The sequence below is a fragment of the Neovison vison genome, chromosome 1 (genome assembly GCF_020171115.1).
Source record: "Neovison vison isolate M4711 chromosome 1, ASM_NN_V1, whole genome shotgun sequence".
Taxonomy (NCBI): domain Eukaryota; kingdom Metazoa; phylum Chordata; class Mammalia; order Carnivora; family Mustelidae; genus Neogale; species Neogale vison.
In genome coordinates, this window is record NC_058091.1 from 175,361,567 (window position 1) to 175,375,386 (window position 13,820).

Consider the following 13,820-nt stretch of genomic DNA (forward strand, 5'->3'; position numbering starts at 1 on the left):
CCTCCTACTCTCTAAACAATCACAAAGTATGCAAATGCTTTCAGTGAAAGAAATAAAGTTCCCTGTGAATATTTAACAATTTTATCTGACTCACATGGGAAATTGCAGGAGAACAGGGAAGGCTGAGGTCATGAGGGACTCCTGAGCTAAGGCTTTAAGTTAACAAAGAGGAGGCGTCAAAGCATTTCAAGAAGAAAAATTGGTATATGAAAATGTCCTATGGCAGGAAGCAGACTGACAATTCTGAGGGTCTATAAGAAGACCCAGGAAGTTTGAGAACAGAAAAGAAAAGGGAAGTTTATTAGAGCTGAGGATGGAGAGTCATTTGAGGAGAGACAGTAATGTGCTGACTGGGTCTGGCTAAAAAGGGCCAATTGTTCTATTTTCAGAAAGTTTGTGTGAGCCTGCTGCTAAATAACCATTATCAAAAACCAAACTATAGAATCACTGAACTCTACTTCTGAAACCAATGATCTGCTGTATGTTAATTGAATTGGAAAAGATTTAAATTTGTATATATATATATATACTCATATTAAGTAAATTACATTAAATACAAGGCTTTCTAATTGTTCTCAGTCATTCTTAATCATTTTACTACATTCTACCATTATCTGTGCCCCTGAGTTTATTTTTGCTGATTCTACTGGCCTGTAGAAGCATCTCTGCTGCTATGTCAGTGAACATTTCTTCTCAGTCTCAAATGCAGTGATGTCATATTCGCTAACTTGAAACTGATCACCGTGGGAGTTTACACCAAAGAAATTGGCAAACTTTTCAAATCAAAACTCCCTTACACCTCTAAGAACCAGTTTTAAACATTTACCAGCACACTGAGGGAAACTATACACGACCTTGGAGACGGTGTTAAGAATTGATCTTTATCACAGGAGAAATGAACAGGCATTGAAAGGTTTTGAGCAGGGAGTTGACACCAGGAGCACATTTCTGTTTTAGAAAATCACTGACACAACAGAACTGAAAGAGGGAACAAGGTGACTTCGGGGGACCCTGTGGTAAATAATGGTGGCTCAAAGAGGACCAAAGAAATGCAGAGAAGTGGGTTTGAGATATATATATATATATATATATATATATATATATATATGCTAAAATTAGAAGGCTGAGCTGTGGTGACAGTAGCAAGAAGCAATCCCTTAACACCCTCATGAGGAAGAAGTAAAATCTCTCCATCCTCCCTACCATTCTGGATGCCGATGATGTTTTCATTTTGAGTCCAATTCTGCCACCATGTGTCAAAGAGCCAGCTTCACAGTGGAACACACGGAGACCTGAAGACAGAGAGACAAATCTGCATATGGAAACGTGAAATGAAAGGACTATAGATAAATAAACTGTTTTAAAATGATCTGTTACTTTCCCTTCTTTGTATATGGGTAATCGTGACTTTTTGGCAACCTTGAGCATGGTCTGCAAGATCTCTGCCTGAGGGAGGATGAATGAGCGTGTTCTGATATCCAACATTTGAGCCGAGGCTGTGCTTCCTTCCAGCAAGCTGCCTCCTGACCATGTTGAACAGGACAGAGACCCTCAGGCAAGCCTGTTAGGGGTGATGCCAGTGTCCTTCCATGAGCAGCTTTAGCATCATGACTCTTCAGTCCTATCTCCTTCCTTCTCATCTATTCTCCTTCACTAGGGCCAGCCACACTGGATTCCCCGCCTCTGCCTGGTGTCTGCAACAGCTCTTGAGATGCTGTGACTCGGATCCCTCTCCCAAGTGATGGCAGACATATGCTGTGCAAGTTCTTGGGGCCAAGAGAATTTTCTGCCCCTTTCCCCAAAGTCAGACAGCTGCGGCTTCTCCCCTTTCTCAGAAGCAGGAGACTGTTGCCATTCCCTTAATGCTTACACGTTGTGTTTTATAAAGGATGAAGATCTGGGAAGTCCCTGGGGTTTTATGCCTATGTGCCCAGGGATGGGGTGGGGGGGGTGGAGTCTCCCCCAGACTTATTCATTCCATTCTCTGCCCTGCACTCCTCAGCACCCAACACCAGAGGCTCGCGGAACAGAAACGTGAGTGAGGACAGACAGCATTGTGCCTAGGCTCCTAGGGACTCTAAATTGTCATATTTATTGATTAAAGTTCTAGCTGTTTCCTCACTTTGGTGGAGGCTGTCTATTCCCTATGACTTGCCAAAGGTGCAACAGTCCATGTGCCCTTTCTATCCTCAGAGGCCTGGAGACTTTTTGCAGCCCAGCTGGGTGGGTATCCTTGCGATTCTCCATTCTCTGATCATCTCAGGAAAAGTTAGAGTTGGGGTGCCTGGGTGGCTCAGTAGTGGGTTAAAACCTCTGCCTTCAGCTCAGGTCATGATCCCAGGGTCCTGGGATTGAGCCCACATCAGGCTCTCTGCTCAGCGGGGAGCCTGCTTTCTCCTCTCTCTTTCTGCCTGCCTTTCTGCCTTCTTGTGATCTCTGTCAAACAAATAAATAAAATCTTAAAAAAAAAAAAAAAGAAAGAAAGAAAAGTTAGGGTTTTGCAGAGTATTTGGCTTTTCTCATTTTTCACATGAGATTAATGTTCTCCTGTAGCTTTCTACAGGCCGAACCTAGGGAAAGCCACCACCTCTTGTTTTTAAAAAATCATTTCTGTTTCTGTATCAGGGTCTTATCTTTGGTGGGTTCAGCAGAGCCAGAAAGAGAAGGTATATGTAATTCGTATATTATGTTCTAGGTACATGACAACATTAGGTTATCAAACAGTCCACACACCTCTCGAGGCCATTCTCTCAATGTATGGAATGGAAACACTTTCCAACCATGGAGTCAAGGATGTAGTGTGAGTCAAGGCTCCCTGAGCAGACTTCCAGCTCAACAGGGAGACATCGTTCCTGGTCTGTTTGGCTCTGGGTCATTGTTAACGCAGTTACCTTGTCCTTTCCACCAGGTGGTTGACCAGATCGATACCCTGACCTCCGACCTCCAGCTGGAGGATGAGATGACCGACAGCTCCAAAACAGACACCCTGAACAGTAGCTCCAGTGGCACGACCGCCTCCAGCATCGAGAAGATCAAAGTGCAGGCCAACGCACCCCTCATCAAACCCCCAGCGCACCCGTCTGCGATCCTCACGGTCCTGAGAAAGCCAAACCCTCCGCCACCTCCCCCGCGGTTGACCCCGGTCAAGTGTGAAGACCCCCCGAGAGGGGTGCCTGTGGCCAATACCCTGAAGACCAATGGCACCCTCCTGCGAAACGGAGGCTTCCCCGGGGCACCGAACAAAATTCCAAACGGAGACATCTGCTGCCTACCCCCCAGTACCTTGGACAAGGCTCCCGTGCAGCCTCTGACGCACAGACCTGACAAAGACAGGTGTCCCCAGGCAGGGCCTCGGGAACGAGTTCGGTTTAATGAAAAAGTGCAGTACCATGGCTATTGTCCCGACTGTGACGCCCGGTATAACATAAAAAACAGGGAGGTCCATTTACACAGCGAACCTGTCCACCCACCGGGGAAGCTTCCTCACCCAGGCCCTCCCCTCCCTCCTCCGCCCCACCTCCCTCCTTTTCCGCTGGAAAACGGGGGGCTAGGAATAAGCCACAGTAACAGCTTCCCCCCTCTCAGACCTGCAACTGTGCCTCCTCCCACTGCACCAAAACCACAGAAGACGATCTTGAGGAAATCAACCACTACAACAGTGTGATGTATGCCATTTCCAAAACCTTTTCTTTTTTTTGTTTTTGTTTTTGTTTTTTAATTTCTATACTATAAACATAAAATAATAAGTAATGAGCACTTTCTACTCAAGCAATAAAAAGCCCAAATATATTAATCCTGCATTCAGCAAAGTGGCATAAAAACCACCTGGTAAGTATGCACTATGTCGTTTATATCCCGGGTACACGGTGTTTAAACAGTTGCAACATCAGAAACCACAGAACCATGAAAAAGCTGCGTTTTTTGTTTCTTGCACCCGACCTCGGAGAAACAGTGGCCTGTAGATTTCAAATGGTTTGATTTACCATCAGAGGTGGAATTAGATTCATTTTATTCATGCCTAACTCATCTATGCACTAATAACATGTCACCCTCCTAACTTTGGCCAGATGCTTTTTAGGAAGAAATTTTAATACCGAAGGACTATTTTATTATTTTTTCTAAAGATGTTTGTCACTAGTTTTACATTACGAAATGCCGAGAACAGTATCAAAAAGTTTATTTTCTATACTATCCAATAATGATTATATGTTTCCCCTATATATGTAATGAAAGATTTTTGTCTGTGGAAATATCATACGTCAATAAACGACAGTACCTAATGGCAAAAGCACGCGTTCCTCAGAGCGGAAATGAAGCAGTGGTTCATTGAATCCTGTGTGAATATTCATCAAAATGGGTAGCTACTCTGAAAAAGTTTGGAGAAGATTACAGTGAGTATCCAGCAGCATTTTCTAAATCAAATATCATTATCAGGTCATAAGTAGTATTTCCACATTATCATGTTATGCCTTGTGGTACACCAAGGCCATATATTGAAGGTCTCATTGACCAAATACATGGCCAAACCCTTTAGATCCTCCTCACACTCCGCGTCCCTCCCAGTCACACCATAAACCAGAACACTGAAGCAGTGGGATGATCTGCCTCCTTCAACAGCAAGTTCTCTGCCTCCCCAAGGGAATCCCCGTTTATAAGAGAATCATAGCGGAAAATAAAGATGCTTCTGGAATAGGACATTCTTAGTATCAGCCTTAACGCTGTTTCCCCTCACAGTTGAAATATGCCAGGGATCTTTGTTATTTTATAGAAGCAAAAGAAGACATCCTTTCCTCCTGACATCTTACAAAAATCCTTCTCTTAAGGCTAACTTGCCAGCTTATGTCACTTACCCACCTGTGGATCAAGTTCACTTCCCAACTACTGTGATTTGGACAGATTGCGTATTTTGTTCTGGAACTAGAGATGAGTTCATCTGTCTTAGAATCGTGATGACAAGTGCATACCTGAACAAAAGTTGTCCATTAATTGGCAAGAGGAGAGGGAGTTCTCTTTGGTGAAATTTGGTTTATTGAGCAGCTTAATAAAAAAAGATACTATAATTTTGGGACTATTTGGCTTTTGATCTCAAAAGTTTAATTTTTGTTGCTACAAGGAGGCTGTCTTGTTTCTTTGTTACCTTTTTCAAGCCATATGATGGTAATCTGGAATACTGGTTTTCAACAACTTCTTACTAAAAAATGGTAATGTCCGTTAGGCAGAATAACAGAGGGAAAATGACTTTTTGAAGGAACAGTTAAATGAGTGAAAAAACAGAAGATGTCATGTTACAAATTTACTCAGTATGATTTCGTTCCTGTGTGTGTTGGCTGTGAAGATAACATAAGCACTATAAATCCTTTTTTTTTTTTTTTCAGAAAGTTACAGAATGTAAGACCAATAATAGAGAAGAGCCACAATCTCAAATATATTAATTATGCGATAACTATATTTAATAAATCTGACCCAAGTAAACACAGAATTGACTTTCCTAATACCAAGCTAATATATTCTTAATTTTTTCATGCATTCATTTAGACTTATTAATAAACCCAAACTTTCATCATTTTCTAGATTTTAGTAATTACTTTCTTTCAAATGTGCAGCTAGTGTCAGACCATATGGTATCACAGTCTTGGAAGACATGCAGCTTTCTCCCTTCAGCTCATCTTCCTTTCACAGCAAGTTACCATGACCTCATAATTAGCTTTTCGTTTGAAATGTTGACCCCTGTCAATGTCGGGGAGCCAGTCTGGATCTCAAGGTAAGAACTTCCTAGCGACCACAAATCACTCACAGAGCAAGTAACTCAATTACAATGAAGTGGGTTGAATAAGCTGACTAATTCAAGCCGTCGGAAGAAGGACCTTGAACCAGGTGCTTAGTCACAACCTGTGAGGCTCAAATTCATCTCCCATTCTCAAAGTAGAATCAAAGGTACCCCACAAACAACCATCTTTTTAAGCGTCATTGTTGACATTGCTAAAAATGGCAATACCCGTTCTCATTCAACACTTGTCCAAGCAGCTTTTGGCCTAAAAGGCCAAGTTAAATCCTAACCTAAAAGAGTTAAGAGGGGATGAACTTCTCTTATTGGTTTATTAAATATTCAGATTCAATGTTAGATTATATCAGTGTTGGAACTTTCTTTTGAGTTTATTTATTCCATTATTTCATTTCTTTCTTCTTCCATTAAGGTTTGAAATACATTGGGTCAATAAGGTTTTTTTCGTTTTGCTTTCTTTTTCCCCGGCAGATCACTTTGAAACATTCACCGGAACATATGTTTTTAAATAGCCATAAACTTGTAAAACAGGGAACGCAACTAACCGAGGGCAACATAATAAACTTATAATTAAAGTGTTGCAGGTGGCCTTGCCACTTTTGTCATCAGCCAACATGGCTTTCAAAATTCTAATTATCTAATGCAGGCTCTGTACTCGGCCATTAAATTATTGTAAAACATGGTACATGGTTGCTCTTCCCAAAGATCCCAAAGCAAACCCTTTGGGGCAGTTCTTTTTCCCACTGTGCATTTGAAGACTTACATGACCAAGCAGAGTGAGCACCACTGAGTTAGCCTCTATCCTCTTTGGAAGGTGATGTTCCTACAAAATGTCCAAAATGTTCCTACAAAATGTCCAAGGATAAGGCTGCCTGTGGCAACATTCATTTGAGTGAAAGGTAGAACATGGACTTTTTTTTTTTTTTTAAGTAGCATCTCTTAATTAAATTGGAAAAGGAAAGCATTTCTCTTGCTAGTTTAAACAACAATGATCCCATTTGGGGAATGGGAGGTTATTGTATCTTGTCTGTTGAAAGGCAAAAAGAAAAGAAAAACTGACCAAAGTTTTCTTCCATCCCCTAGCAGTGACAGCAGTTACAGAAGGAGATAAAACTGATATTCTTTTTAGGTCATGCTTAAGCTAAATTTAAAGTATCTGCTCAAAAATACTGGGCATGCAGAAAGAAAAATTCCCCACTCTTTCAATTTGTTGTTATTATATTCATACCTTCCCTCATTAGCTTAACATCATTCTAGGGGAAAAAATGAGTGGTATTAACTGAAGTGGTTTAATTAACCTAAAAATTCTTGTGTTTGAATTATGCCTGCATCTAATTATTTAATGAATAAAGGAATAGGGCACTGTATTATAGGACTTTCTTTGGACAGACCAGTAGTTGCCTTTAGCATTACCAAGAGCAGTAGCTATGCACCGTCTTTGAAACTATGCAAGACCTTTTATCTACAGATTCTAATTATGTAGTTCTTTTTGGATGCTCTGTGAAGAAAAGCCTGAGTAGCTTCACACGCATTTGTGCTGGGAATGATGTAATCAAGTCATGAGTCACTGTCTGGACTGAACTTTTTCCGTGGAATACATGCACTACTGCAACGTCAAGTCTTCTACTTGTCCCAGTTCCGTTCTTTCTCCTGTCTCTGTTGGTAGCACCTTTTGCTCTAAAGTACACCCACATCTGTAGCAGGAGTTTGCAGTGTAATGTACTTTGGTATGTACTGATGATTTCTAAGTGAGGAAATGATTTACGAGAATAAAGTTGCATTAAAAATCCACATCACGGGGGCACCTGGGTGGCTCAGAGGATTAAGCCGCTGCCTTCGGCTCAGGTCATGATCTCAGTGTCCTGGGATCGAGCCCCGCATCGGGCTCCCTGCTCAGCGGAGAGCCTGCTTCCCTCTCTCTCTCTGCCTAACTCTCTGCCTACTTGTGATCTCTCTCTGTCAAATAAATAAATAAAATCTTAAAAAAAAAAAAAACCCACATCACGAAATTAGATAAAGTGCACAGAATCTGACACTTACTAGACGCTATCACTGAATCACATGACATTTTCCAGGTCAGTCCATAAGTGGGACGGTGCATTTAAATGTTTCAGCTAAGCACTTGGGAGTTTTAGAATCCTTCAAGTTGCTCGATTCTGAAATAATGGCAGATGTGCTACCCATTAGGGTACACAGCAGTGTGGAACATAAAACCACTGTTAGCCACCTCGCCTTGGAGCAGCAATGATGAAGGGTGTCATTTTTGTGAAGCCCTTGGATCTATCATTCCAGTCTTTTGGGGAAAACTAAAGTGGAACACAAGACCTGCAAATAACCCTCCCTGTAAAAAGTAGTTAAATCAACACGTGGTATAGACTTGTGCACAGGCCATGGGAAAACAAGGAGGAAATATTGCTTATCACATTGACTTCTAGATTGATCAAGGATAGGTAAGCTAATATTATTAACTATTTTTCTGAAACTCTGCATATGTTAGAGTTCCTCCAAGTTCCCCTATGAATATAAAATAGATGATATTACCCTGATCTACAAGTGAAGGAATCCAGGATCTCAGTTTCAGTATTTTGCCAAAATCAAAATCAACCCCTGGGTAAGTGACTGGGCTGGCATTTGTGGGTTTTGTTTTGTTTTATGGTTTTGTTTTGTTTTTAAACAGCTTGACTCCCCATAATTTTCCCCCGTAAAGTTGCTACTTAATTGTGTTCTTCATCGCCCTGAACTTTGCAAATCTTTCTTTTATTCTGAGCAGTTATTTTGATGTCTGAAAGGGGTTACCTAATGTTATTTTGACATTCTTAATATGTTTGATCTTTGCAGAATATGCAGAATATAAAAGGGATTTCAGGCAATTTAGGAACCATCTAAAGTGAATGAGCTGTTGAATAATGCCAGTCTCATTTTCTTATGGATTATAGCAGCAACTTTACCTTTCAGGGTTTGGCTTTTTTTTTTTCCCTTTAAGTTCAAAGGCTGTCTATTATATTAGTTTCTTTGCCTAAGAGGTTCTGATTTCATAGTATTAATGCCTTTTGACCCTGAATGTGTCACTTTCATTACTGGTATTTCTTTTGTGAATTTCGTCTATTTAATACTGACCCCTAAGCTAAAAATAGCAATTGATCCATTCTGGAGAACCACTAAAGGACCAGTGCATTAGAGCTCTCTTTAGTAAAAGACTTTCCATCCTCTTGTTACTGTACTATAAATATGATTTTCCACTGTTTGATAATGTAGTTGTCAATTCTCCTGACCCCCACAGGGAATTTTGGACTGGCTAAATAAAACAATCATGGGCCCTGTGGTGGTTTAGGGTTGATATTGACAAGATACATACTATCTAATCCTTGTCAAGGACTGAGTTTGTGCCATTCTTCTATGTGTTTTGTATATATTATTTTTCCCTCATACTGCCCTTTTCCCTCATAGCAACTCAATGTCACAGACACTCTTATAAACTACATTTTGCAAATGAAACTGTGGCACCAGAGAGGGGCTGCCCAACATGGTAGAGCCAAGAAGTGGCCAAGACAGAATTGTAAAGCAGGCATTTAGCCCCCATGACCCAGTTCTCTAACACCTTTCAGAAATGCCTAGAGCATAAGCCCTGCATTGTGCATGGGTCACCTGTGCAGGTGAAGGTCACCATGTCACCGGAACTAGTCTGAAGCTGTCAAAAGGTAGCCCATGAGAAAAACAAGTGTATTTCTGTATAAGTCAAGATAGTGTAGGCCATGGCGTGGGAGCAAACAAATCTTGTATCTTAGAGGGACCTGAATTATTTCTTGTTCACTCTAAGTTCATCCTGAGTCCAGGAGACTCTCCAGGTAGTCATTTGGCAATATGGGCTGTGCTGGATGTGTAGAACCACCATCTGGTCAACAGAGGATGGGGTTACTGGAGTCTTACCTGTGCGTTTACCTTAGCCGCTGTACACATCATTGGTCAAGTCCCCATGTGCCCTAGAAAGGGAAGGAGAGCTGCCTATCCATGGTACAAGTCACGCTTACCACCATTTCTAAGAGGTAATTTTTTGGTGTCTCATTTAAATAGATTACAGATTATTATAGACACACCTTTTTCTTTCCAATCACTTGATGTTCATTTAGTCTCATCATAAATTAGGATGACATCTGATTTTAAACAAAGATGGAGAGAAAAGAAGTGAATTTAACAACTAAAGCCTTAGTGGAGGGAATTGACATTTTCTGAGATGAGAGGTAAGTGAGCCCTATTGTCTTCAGCTACCGTATCTGTGCTCTATCTGAGGCTGCTCATCTACTTACAGTTTGTAGTTGAGCCTTTTAGATCGTGCACTGACTTTTCAGTAGTCAAATTTCTAAAGATCTTTTTTTAGTAAATTAGGTTGCCATATGAATAATTATCCCTAGGAGAATAGATAAACCTAATTTGAAGACACTTAGTCATCCAGGACAGGTTAAAGAAAGATGAAAACTCTACTACAGAAATTTAGGTCACTGATGGTATAAATTACAACAATATGTATACTATTCATTTATGCCGAATTTATACTATTCGTTTAGGATAAAAATGTAAACTTGAAAGCAGAAGGTCTGGATTTGAGTCTCAATTTTCCCAGCTCCCAAGCGGTCTGGGTCAAATTGCAAAGCTGGGTCTCAGGCTTGCTTTCAAATGGAGATAATGGTGTCCCTCTTTTCTATGCCATAGGGCTTTTGAATCCTTATCCTCTTCCCTTTGTATTTTCAGGGCTCACCTAATCCTGTTTTTACTTCTCAGGGGCAAGGATGATAATATCAACAAGAGGATACTGCCATTTGCAAATGAACTTGTAAGGCATCAGGACCACACTCTTAAGCTCTTTGATAGGCAGCGAGGCTGAAACTAAAACAGACGAAGCCCCACGACAGGTGGCTTCAGGTTGTGAAAAGCTACTGAATAGGCAGAGTTACCAAAGTGTTCTACCTCCTTCTTTGCAAACATCATTTTATTTGTCCCAACTCCAACGCCTTAGTTCCTGTCTCTCTTGCAGTCCCCCAAATAGAAGTGATGTGCATTTTTCTTGCTTTCTTTTGTCTGTCCCTTCACGTGGTCTTCAAGCTCTACTTGTTGCCCACATTGCCCCTTTCACACAATTTATTTCTGCTGTCGTCACATCGACACGCTTGACCATCCCCCACTACTTCCCCATTCTCTAATATCTTTCTCTTTCTCCTCTAAAGAATCCCACCTTCCAACCTACCGTCCTAAGGCCCTCATAACTGAACAAATGTGAAAGTACCTTACGAACAGTAAAACCTCAAACAAATGTCTGTCCTTGCTACTGTTTTGTGATACTTCTTGTCTAATTCCTCTGCTCCTTGTTAAGCTGGTAGACTGATTTGTATTTGCCTGCATTCATGCTAATGATATTTTAGTCACATCATTTATACAGTAATTATTTTACTTAGATGTTTTCATGTTTACTGTGATCAAGAAAACTAATGATTTTCTTAGAACTTTGCCAGTTCATATGTAGAAGTCTCATTTTTGATTTATTAAATTTTGTGAATTAGCAAGTCAGAAAATGAACATGACGGAAATCCTAGGTGACTACAACAGAAAGCACAGTTTATTAAATTGTTTTGACAAGTGTAGCTTTGTTTTAATTTTTTATGATAATATTTAATAGCACATGAGTAAATTCATTTAGAATATAATTTGTCAAACTAATTAAAGTCTAATACCATTAGGCCTTTATAAATCTTTGAAAAATGTTTGTTCGACTAGGATATTAAATCATCAGGCTTTTATTTAAAAAGAGAATGTATGTTTGTGGTTAAATATATCCTTTATCAATATTATTAAAATCTGACAAAGCATTAACTTTTGTTTTGCCTTAAACCAAGTCTGATGTATTAGAGTGCGTGTTTCGATGAGGTATACCTTTCAGAAGGACTAAGAACCAAAGTTTTTGATCATAGCAATTAATGGATTAAGTACAAATAAAAAATATTGCTAATAAAAGTCCACAATTATCATCTGGAACTTCTACCAACTCAAACTCTTCAGGACAAAAACAAGATATCTGGCTGTACTTTACCTCCTTTTTAAAACTTCATAGTTGAAGGAGACAAATAATGATGACTGTATTCCGATTGATATTTGAAATACACTGCTAACATTCTGGTTTTTAACATTTTTTTCTATTTATTTATTTATTTGACAGAGCCAAACTTGGTTTGCCTTTTTCTTCTCAACTCTTTTTTTTTTAAATTTTTATTTTATAAATTTAGATTCAATTAACATATATTCTATTATTAGTTTCAGAGATAGAGGTCAGTGATTTATGTCTTATACTCAGTGCTCCGCATAAAAGTGAGATCACAGGATAATTGTCTTTCTCTGATTAACTTATTTTATTTAACCTAATACCCTCTAGTTCCATCCAGGTCATTGCAGAATGGCAAAATTTCATTTTTGATGGCTGCATAGTATTTGTGTGTATGTGTGTGTGTGTGTGTGTGTGTATACATACCACATCTTCTTTATCCATTCATCAGTCGATGGACATCTGGGTTCTTTCTATAGTTTGGCTATTGTGGACATTGCTGCTATATACTTTTGGGTGCAAGTGTCCCTTTGGATCACTATATTTGTATCTTTGGGGTAAATACCTAGTAGTGCAATTGCTGAGTCATAGGGTAGCTCTCTTTTCAAATTTTTGAGGGAGGTCTATACTATTCTTCAGAGTGGCTGCACCAGCTTGCATTCCCACCAACAGTGTAGGAGGGGTCCCCTTTCTCTGCATCCTCACCAACATCTGTCATTTCCTGAGTGGTTAATTTTAGCCATTCTGACTGGTGTGAGGTGGTATCTCATTGTGGTTTTGATTTGTTTTTCCTGATGCTGTGTGATGTGGAGCATTTTTCCAGGTATCTGTTGGCCATTTGGATATCTTTGCAGAAAGTCTATTCATGTCTTCTGCCTATTTCTTGATTGGATTATTTTTTCTTTGGGTGGTGAGTTTGATAAGTTCTTTATAGATTTGACATTCTTTTTTAAAATAGATTTCTAAGTAGACTTAGTTATCATTACAGAGAATACTTAAAATAGCTCCTCTATATCACTTCCCAATAAATCGGAGCATCAGGTCTCCAATTTTCAGCTGTATTTAACTTCTGCTTCTCCATTGTTCCTTTTATCTAAGTAATTTAGATTTTTTGCCAGCTGTCTTTTTTTTTCCTTTTTCTTTAGTAATTTATTCCCAGTGACACTCTATTCAGAGAGGCTGTTAGCACCTCAGTTTCAATGTTTCATTTGTTACCTTCCTGGTCACTTGACATTTCACCTGAATGTCCACTTGATTTGGCAGATATCCAACAGAGAGATTTTTCTTTCATCATTTCATCTCAGCCCAGAAATTGCGAAAGCTCGGGACAACCTGCCATTTAAAATTGCTAAGTGGGCCTGGCAGTTCTAGCAAAAACCTTTCTAAGGCTACTTTTACAACCTCCCAGTCCAGGGAGCCCAACACTAGTAAGACTGCTGCAACTAAGAGGTCTCCAGGACTGGAACCCTGACATGAGTTACTCATTTCCTATTGCCACACCTTCTCCTTGCCATGTACCCTGAGCCTGAAATAATTGCTCCTTGCTATTGTGGTTTTATAAATCTTGCTCCATAGATTCCCACCATTTAGCTGAATCCTTTCCTCATCAATCAGCCAATCAATTCATCAAATAAAAAAAATTTAAAAATTTTAACACCACCGCAATGGTAAAATGGGTACAACATAGGTAAAAATCAAAAAAGGAAAACATAAAGATATATATGGAAAAAATAGGAATTAAATTAGTAATTAACTAGTAAATAAATATCAAGTGTATGTCTTCTCTTAAATTAACAGAACTATGCAAAGGTAGTTATGGTATCTGCTCTCCCTGGCAAAAAAATAACGTACAGTATTAAAATAGAAGAAACTTACAGACCCATCACTGATTAGGTTAGGAAATTGACCTCCCAGTAGGACAAATAAACTCATGTCCAGAAATGTAAGTTT

At 39.6% G+C, this 13,820-nt stretch overlaps 1 protein-coding gene across 5 annotated transcripts in view; it reads left to right on the forward strand.

Annotated features, from left to right (window-relative positions):
• PRR16 (proline rich 16) overlaps positions 1 to 13,820 on the forward strand; it is a 309,225-nt gene that overhangs the window by 185,518 nt on the left and 109,887 nt on the right. For 2 of the 5 annotated variants that reach the window (XM_044263476.1, XM_044263500.1), the window contains one exon: positions 2,909 to 5,607. In XM_044263476.1, the coding sequence (XP_044119411.1) occupies positions 2,909 to 3,664 (756 nt within the window). In that variant the 3' untranslated portion in view covers positions 3,665 to 5,607. Of the gene's footprint in view, positions 1 to 2,908; positions 5,608 to 13,820 lie in introns of those variants that run through there. The other 3 variants (XR_006386155.1, XR_006386156.1, XM_044263490.1) reach the window with 3 other exon arrangements.